The 9,203-nt window shown below is 48.2% G+C and overlaps 1 protein-coding gene across 1 annotated transcript; it reads right to left on the reverse strand.

Moving 5' to 3' along the window:
- Positions 1-6,452: 6,452 nt before the first annotated feature.
- MRPL44 (mitochondrial ribosomal protein L44) lies at positions 6,453-9,196 on the reverse strand. Its single transcript, XM_069975582.1, has 4 exons — positions 8,970-9,196; positions 7,717-8,185; positions 7,453-7,631; positions 6,453-6,785 (listed from the first exon to the last, which is right to left on the reverse strand). The coding sequence occupies exons 1-4, from the start codon at positions 9,116-9,118 to the stop codon at positions 6,614-6,616; spliced, it is 969 nt and encodes a 322-aa protein (XP_069831683.1). The 5' UTR covers positions 9,119-9,196; the 3' UTR covers positions 6,453-6,613.
- Positions 9,197-9,203: the final 7 nt, after the last annotated feature.

Consider the following 9,203-nt stretch of genomic DNA (forward strand, 5'->3'; position numbering starts at 1 on the left):
CAGTAGCTGTGGCTGGGCAACACACTGATTGGCTAGGCGGGAGGGCAGAAAGCCGGGACCTCATGCAGCAAGGATTGCAGACAAGTAATGTATACAGTGGGAGCCAATTAAGGGGTTAAGGGGCGGGTGATTTACATACTCGCAGCAGTCTGAAAGACCTGCCAGGACCTTACATCGTAGCGAATTTCCGCTGTGATATGTCCTGTGTGAAGGCACCCTTAAAGGGAATCTTTCAGCTGTAATGCATGTTCCCAACTGCTGACACTGTTAGATGCTGTTAGGTCAAGAAGACACCTGGTACCTTAAATATATTTGTCTGTGCTTCAGTAGCATAGAAAATGCTTTTATTCTCTGGTACAAAGAGTCAAAGAGGCTTCTCCTTGCTGAAATGACACTTGGACTGGAGTGCCCAGCAGGTTTAGGTATGGGAGGGGAGTTACGAATTAGTGGACATATCATGTGCATACATATTACATACAAATATGCACAATGTATACACACATAATACACAGATATAATTTTATCATTTCCCTGCAACATATATATGATGTATATTTATGGTGGTGTCCATGTTGCTATGATATGCTATGATTGGTGTGATCCTGTCACTTGAAAAAAAAATAATTGACAAACCTTGCAGATGTAGGTATAAACCTTGCAATGGATTATTTTTCTTCAAGATTTAAGCCCGCCTTTAATCCAGGGATAAGCACATACATGCAGGAGTTCTATTATCCATTGCTGCATCCTATTTGTGCTCATTGTGCAGGTGATAGATCTGTGTAGCAGGCAGCTGTGTCCAGCTTTATGACTCTGCAATATGTAATGGATCCCCAACTCCCAAGCATAATAAGTTCAACCAAAGAACACAAAATAAAGACACAACACATTGTAATCAGGTGTCAAAGGGTCCCAATTTTATTTAAAATTACATGACACTGAAAATGGCAGACCCCGACTCACAAAGAGTCACCCTCCAGCACTCAGGCGAGGAAAAACCCCCTGTGGGGGAAACCTCGAGGGAGCCGTGGCTGGAGAGTCTCCCCTCCCCTGGGCTTAAAGGGCAATATCTGTCACCTTATTGATGGCTAGGCAGATGTATCTCTTCTCCCTCACAGATCCAGGTCCATTTCTCAAGAAGGTGGGGACTCGATGAAGGGGTAGTCTAAAGCAGACCACCCCTTTTCCCCTGCTAGAACCTCCAAATTACATCAAGGGTTGGGGCAGTAAAGTAGACAAACTCAAGGTCCTCCGGCACATTTAAGATGGCACTGATCAGGGTGCGGTGCATTGCTTTATGGAACCCTCTTTATGACATAAGCGCTTGTCATCACAGTGCACGCTTGCCATGGTTACTGCAGGTAAACACATCTGAAGCATTAACCCATTAATGACTTGTAATGCGCTTTACTGCAGAGGTCACTAAACAGTCTTGTGACAAGCAAACAGCTTATGGTTAGGCCACACTAAGAACAATAAATAATATGGTTTGATGAGGCCCATAGCAACCAATCACAGCTCAGCTTTCGTTTCTCAAATTACTCTGGTAAAATAGAAGCTGAACTGTGATTGGTTGCCATGCGCAACGTAGACTGCCTAACTTGCCCATAGCAACCAAAGCTCAGCTTTAATTTTATAAGAGCTTGTCAGGATAAGTAAGGGGAACTGTGATTGGTTGCTATAGGCGAATCAGACTGTGTTTTGTCTCTGGCAGATTGATAAAGCTGCTCCATTGCTGTAAACTGTAGATGTTGCAAGTAACTATAGTCCCACTGGAGGACTGGAAGGCCTGGCGTCATGCTTTCTGGTCTTTATTATCCGAGAATGGCTTCTTCTTGAAGCTTGAGGTATTGGAGTTTTCTTTGGGTTTGTAAGCATCTTGGTTTCTCTGAGGCCAAGTTCTTCTACCCCCTGGTGCCTACAAAAGGGCCTAAAACTTTTGGGCTTAAAGGACTGAGTGAAGGCAGAACCCTTAGGTGCCTATTCCACTGAGGGATAATCAGCCGAATCGGCTCGATTCGGGCAATTATCGCTCCCTGGAATAGAGAGAACGATCAGTCGATGATCGCGTCATCGGCTAATCGCTCATGTAGGTTCAAACCTAAATTCATCGGTCGCCACCCGCGCATCGCTACGTGGAATAGCGGTGCGCGGCAGGCAACTGACGATTTGAAAATATCATACTTTACCTGCCAGGCTGCAGGTCTTCTCCCCGTCCCGTGCGGCAGCATCAGCTTCGGAGCGGCCTGTCTGAGCTGACAGACCGCTCAGCCAATCACTGGCCGGGAGCGCTGTGACCAGTGATTGGCTGAACGGTCTGTCAGTTTAGACAGGCCGCCCCGAAGCTGCTGTGGCGCGAGATCGGGAGAAGGAGAAGACCTGCAACCTGGACAAGTAAAGTATGAAACAAGGGCTGCAAGGACATCAGTAACAATGTCCCTGCAGCCCTCGCTAAATGATTGTCGGCCCGTGGAATAGGCCCAGTAAACGAGCGCCGATCTAGCAGATCAGCGCTCGTTTACATCGTTGATCGGGCCCCCATCGGCCCGTAGAATAGGAACCTTAATCTTACTAATAAAATTGAAGATGTTATCAAATTGAGGCCCAAACATACTTTCAGGCTGAAGGGTAGATAGCAGAAATGGTTTTTGGCGGAAAGGTTACCAGACTATTCTTTTATCCAAACCGCTCTTATCACGGTAGTAACCTGATGCCCTTTTTTTGATCTCTGGGATGTCTTTTAAGAGATCTTCTCTTGGCACCCCTGCAGCAATGTCTTTAGCCAGCTGACTAATCCACACTCTGAGGGTGCGGGCCACCACAACTGTAGCCATAGCTGCCTTAGCATTGAGCACTACTGTAAAATAGATGTGTTTCAAAGAAGCCTTAAAGGGGTAGTGCGGCGCTAAGAAATTATTCACAAAATAACACACATTACAAAGTTATACAACTTTGTAATGTATGTTATGTATGTGAATGGCCCCCTTCTCCGTGTTCCCCGCCCCCCGCCCGTGAACCCGGAAGTGTAGTGCATTATACATACCTGATTCGTGTCGACCCCCGTCCGCATTTCTTCTGACAGTGATGTAATCTTCGGGAGGCCGGCCGACCCGCTCATGCCGGCCCCCCTCTGCTGCGTCATAACTGTGCTCAGCCAATCGCGGCTGAGCAGCTGATGACACGGCACGCGTCAAATTGACTTAAAACTCCCACCGACGGGCCACACAACAGAAGTCAGCGGATGCCGGCGGACAGAGCTGCTGAGCCTCCCCAGTCACCAGTTTTCTCCTTGAAATTCCTCGCCTATTCAGCTCTGGCAGAATAGGAGCAGAATTTAAAGGGACTGTACCACCAGGCCCAGGCTGAAGCACTGGAGGCGGGCCGACCCTACCTTAGTGGGAAGAAACCCCAGCCCCTCCATCATGTGACTCCATTAGAATCAATGGAACCCTATCATAGAGGGGCTGGGGTTTTCTCCCACTAAGGGTTAGTCAGCCCGCCTCCAGTGCTTCAGCCTGGGCCTGGTGGTACAGTCACTTTAAGCCCGATTGATTTCTATAGGATTCCTCTAGCAGAATCTGTCCAAAGAACTGACATGTCAATTCTTTGGGCAGAAAGCGGATCTGCGGCAGTAAATTCTGCTGTGTGAACAAAGCAGAAATTCCATTGAACACAACAGGACATTGCTCTGTTCATATTATTATACGGAAGAAATGTCAAGCGGAAATTAAGAGCGGATTCCTCTTCATTTCCTCACCCTTAGGAGAATGGGGGATATGACTAGCTTTCTCAGGCACCTGAAAAGCGCTGACACCGCCACCTCCTCCTGCCTGCAGAAGAAACAAAACAAGCTTTGTGTGGTCTCTGGGATTCTTTTAAGGAGCTCATTTAATTATTATGTTAATTGATGAATCATGTTGTTGCTTCTGCCTGGATGAGGACACTAAGTTAACCCTTGTGTACCTGTGCTGCTATAGGGCAAAAAATATATCATCCCCCCCACCCCCACGCATTCACGCGTTCTCAAATTTGCAGACGGGGAAGGAATGTCATAGATTTGTTCCCCATCCGGCATGATGTGTCAGTATCATGCTGGCAGTGGGGAAACTCTTTGAATCGCTGCAGCTCTATCACTGCAGTGCCGCAGTGATTCAGAATTTCCCTGTTGCAGGCATGATACCGACACATCATGCCAGGCGGAGAACGAATCCATGACATTCCTTTCCCGTCCATAAATTTGCGTGAATTCCCCCTTGGTCTTGCCAACACAATGCAATAATCCCTGTCTGGTTGTTAAAGAGGACCTGTCACCCCCCGTGCCGGGGTGACAGGCTCCTGACCCCCCGTTAGAGCCCCCTATACTCACGTGATCCCGCCGGGTCCTGCTTCCTGAGCCGGTCGGGTCACGGAAATATCAGCTCCCAAAGCCCGGCGCGCGCTGACAGGAGAGTCCGATGCCCATAGAGAATGACGGAGTATCGGACTCCCCATTCATTCTATATGGGCGTCTGACTCTGCTGTCAGCGTGCGCGCCGGGCTTCGGGAGCTGATATCTCCGTGGCCCGACCGGCTCAGGAAGCGGGACCCGGCAGGATCACGTGAGTATAGGGTGCTCTAACGGGGGGTCCGGAGCCTGTCACTCCGGCATGGGGGGTGACAGGTCTCCTTTAACCATCTTTGATATAACACATAATTTAGGGCGTGTTCACACTAGAATCCAGGCGGATAACCCGCTACTCGGCGGGGCCACAGGCGACAGGGGGTTAAAGCACATACTCACAGAAGGATGTAAATCCCGCTGCGAGTATGTTCCGCTGCGGATCCGGTAGGTGTGAAGGCACCCTTAGCAAGAATACCATCGGATATGACGACATGATATGATAGTAAGGTATAAGGGTGCATTCACACTATGGAATCCGGGCGGATAACCTGCCGCTCACACCCGCGTGCATCTCCGCACTAGACAATAGACTCTATTCTATGGTCGGGTGGATTCCGCCGTCCGCCCAAAGAATTGATGTGTCACTTGTTTGGGCAGACGGCGGAATCTGCCCGACCATAGAATGGAGTCTACAGCACGAGCGTAGATGCACGCGGGTGTGAATGCACCCTTATACCTTACAATCTTCGTCATATCCAATGGTATTCTTGCTAAGGGTGCCTTCACACCTACCGGATCCGCAGCGGATCTCACGCTGCAAGTTTGCAGCGAGGTCCGCTGCGGATCCAGTCCTATTAACTTCTAAACAGAACATACTCGCAGCGGGATTGACATCCTGCTGAATGTGCTTTAACCCCGTCGCCCGCAGCTGAGAGCATACATTACCTGCTTTGGCGACGCGGCTGCATGTCAGGCTCCCGGCCCCGCTGGGAGCCACCCTAAATGTACTTTGAAAAATGGAAAGACTTAAAAGGGGTTATCCAACTTTAGAAAAACATGGCCACTTTGTCTCAACTCTTGTCTCTAGTTCAACTGTGGTTAGCAATTAGGCTCTATTCAATTTAACGGAACAGAGTTGCAAAACCTGCAACCAAACTGGAGACAAGAGTCATGTTGTCTATGGAAGAAAGTACCAGTCATTGGGAATCGTCACCTGATTGGCATGCCACCAGAAGATTGCTTAACTATGGATACCACCACGGCGAGTAAGTTCCATTCATAAGCCCTATGACCAACCAGCATGGTCACATCCATAGTTACCCGATATGTGAATAGGATAACCTAGCGGATTTTAAAAGAGGAACCTTCCTGCCATAAAATTTCTTTCTACAAGCTAGACCTGAGAGTTGCTATAAAAACTGTGCTCATTGATCAGGTAGACTCATCCATGTGCCACATGCTTGGTAATTCAGTCTAACAGCCCTTTTTTTGAGCAGTCCAAGAAATGAATAGCCGACAGCATCAGTTCACTGGCAAAAACAGCAGAGCAAAATAAAATAAATGCAGTAATACATTCAAAGCTGTTCCCATGAAGACAACCCCTGTCCATATGTCCTGTTAGGTTATATGGATCCTGCTCAGGACTCCAATCTGTGAAAGCAGATACCTTATCATATGTAATACTAGATTACCCTGGCATGTTTTAGGATAGCAAAAACCTTTAACTGGACAATAATAGTGGCCATTAGAGATGAGTGCAACTTGAGCATGCTGGCTGGCTGCAGAAGTTGGATGCAGCCCTAAGGCTGCCATGAATACGTAAGATAAAGCCATAGGCCATAGGATATATCCATGTTTTCCAGGACTCCCTGGGGCTGCATTCAACAGTAATGAAATGCCACACTCAGGTTTGGACGGACACAAGCATGCTCATGTTGCACTCATCTCTAGTGGGCATTAATTCTAACCATACTAGTGATTAATATTAATACTCTTTATATTTCATAAAGAAAAAAGACAAAACACTAAATGTTAATATATTTTTCTTATATTAAGAATACAAAAAAAAAAAAAAACACAACTGAGTAAAAATCTGTCAAATGACTATGTAGTCCGGAGGGTGCAGAAGAGTCCACTGCTGCAACATGATCAGGAATCTCCATTTAGGACTGTAGATTATTTAGGCTTATGAATGTAAGCGCAGTCCATAAGCTCATATAGATAGTATAATGTCTATGATGCATGTATGGCCTTCTGATCACCGATATCCTGTCTGTGTGCAGAATAATCCCATGGACGCCTGTTTTCTGCAAATCCAAACATCTTCCTCAGGGCCACACGGGCCGCTTCCTCCTCTGCAGCAATGACAGTCTCACCAGGGCCTTCAGCAATCAACTTCTTATCACTGTGGGAAAGAAGTAAGGCAAGAATATTTTAGTGTCACCACATAGCTGGGGTTATTAGCTGGGGCTAAATTTGGTAGGAGGGCAAGTTTTCTGGCTTGACTTATTAAATCCCCGGTCATGTTGTAAAGCTTCTTAAAGAAGTAAACATATTGGCTTGATGGGAAAGCTACTGCCAAAAGAGCTTCTTTGCCCAGGTTTCTTAGTGGAGCGAGAATGACCTGTAAGTCTCCATACATCTTTGTGGTGCTCTATTAAAGGAGTCATAAGGGTGGTCCCTGGTGGCTTCTCCCCTCCCTGCCGGCCTTGATTGGTGGGTGAATCTATGTACCCAAACATGGGGAAATCGATCCATCAAGGCTGGTGGAAAGCCAACATGGACTGCCCCGAAGACACATGGTTCAGGCAGAAAGAAGAGCGATGACAGGTTCCCTTTAAAGTGACTGTACCACCAGGCCCAGGCTAAAGCACTGGAGGTGGGCCGACCCACCCTTAGTGGGAGGAAACCCTAGCCCCTCTATATTAGGGTTCCATTGATTCTAATGGAATCATGTCATGAAGGGGCTGGAGTTTCTTCCCACTAAGGGTGGATCAGCCCACCTCCATTGCTTCAGCCTGGGCTTGGTGGTACATCCCCTTTAAGCAGAAAGGAGAATATCCAGCACTTACCAATAAAGTCCCACAAAGTAGACAGGAAGAACGGTACTGGCCCCAGACTGTCTTGTGAGTCTGGGCTCAGGGAGAGCAATATTTCTTTGAGATAACTGCTCAACAAGTAAAGACATGGGGTCAATTACCGACCAGAGATCAAACAAGTCCTTCCCGATCATCTGAGGAATAAGGAAATCCTGGAAGGTGGAAATAAACAAAACTTTGTTAAGACATTAAGGAAAACAAAACCAGACTCCATATCACAATGACAATGGCATTTACCTGGAGGAAGCGGCCTGTTCTTTCAGGACCAGAACTTTTCAGCAGAGCTCCAGTGACTGCTAGGAAGGTTTTCTGTAAAGTGTCAGGAGACAAGGGGCACTCTGAGCTCAATGTCAGATCTTCTACGGAAAGATTTTGGGCTACATGACACATAACTTGCTGGCTAGTGAGATAGTCCACCAAGGCCTTGAGGCCGGGCCCGGGTAGACTAGGGAAGGCCTGCTGTAGAGTGCTGGTGAGATACGAGGTGGTAAAGTCTGCCCCCTCCTCTGTAAGCTTCTGATTGTCTTCAAGATTTAACGCAGCAGTTTCATAGTCCAACCCGAGCTCCCGCCGTTTCCTCTCCTCCTCCACCAGATAGGAATGGTTCACAAAGGCCGTCTTCAGGAGCTGGATGGAGAAGGTCTCATTCAGACGATTGGAGAACGCTACAATCTCCGCATGGTAATCAAAGGGCGGCTGCTGTGACCTGCAGAGGTAGAAGAGCGGAGGTTCTCAGCCTTACATCACCTATACTTAAAATGGAGGCCTTGCTCTCTGATCTGCTGTTCGTTGTTTTTTCTTTCACTTTAAGGTGAACTCCGGCAAAAAGTGGAAATCCAACGCAGGGGGGGGGGGGGGGGTGGGGGGGGGCGAGAGCATAATAAAGTAGTTATATTTATCCATCACCAGCTCACTATCACCCTCCAATCTTCTCCCAGGTCATGTGTCATCATGACCCTCCAGGAACCCTTCTCTCTGCCAGTCAGTGACTGCAGAGGTGTCCTGCTGCAGTCACTGACTGGTTGATTGGGCATCTCTGAGCCGGGTTGTGACATTGCAGGATAAAAAACAGGAGGCTGGCAGGGCCTGAGACAGGTAAGTATAGCTTCTTTATTTAGTTCCAAACCTCCCCTATCCGCCCTGGATTTTTACCTTTTGCAAGTTTTCCTTTGAAGCCCTTGGTGCCAGTATACAGGGCGCCCCCCAGTGGTCAGACCCCTACAATCTTAGTTATGCCCTATCCCTTGCTCAGTGGTCAGAGGTAAGTGTTACAGGCTGGAAGACTGGGGAAAAAAAAAAAAAAAAGGAGGCATGAATACTGATGAAAAGCATGCACTGATGTATATGCGGCCACTAGTGACTATGCAGAGCGCAGGATAACAAGCAGATGCCATGTGTCAGTAGGAGCTCTGCATACAGACAGCACTAGCTGCGCGCAGCACGCTGATCGGACTGACAGGGCTGCAGGATGAAGCCGCCGGAGACCTCACCTTGGCACCGGCTTAGGAGGCCCCTCCAGCGCCTTCTTCCTCTGTAGTTGCCGGAGGTAGGGCCACAGCCAGCGCTTCTTTCCCCGCACCGGGGGACAGCGGAGCCCCGGCCCGAGCACAGAGCGGAGGCCCAGCAGCAGCAACGACATGGTACACTGAGGTTACCGCACACCAGGACCTTGTAATGTGTTAGACTGCACACGATCCGATAGGCTAAAGGACCTTTGATGATGT

This window comes from Dendropsophus ebraccatus, chromosome 6 (assembly GCF_027789765.1).
Source record: "Dendropsophus ebraccatus isolate aDenEbr1 chromosome 6, aDenEbr1.pat, whole genome shotgun sequence".
NCBI classification, from domain to species: Eukaryota; Metazoa; Chordata; class Amphibia; order Anura; family Hylidae; genus Dendropsophus; species Dendropsophus ebraccatus.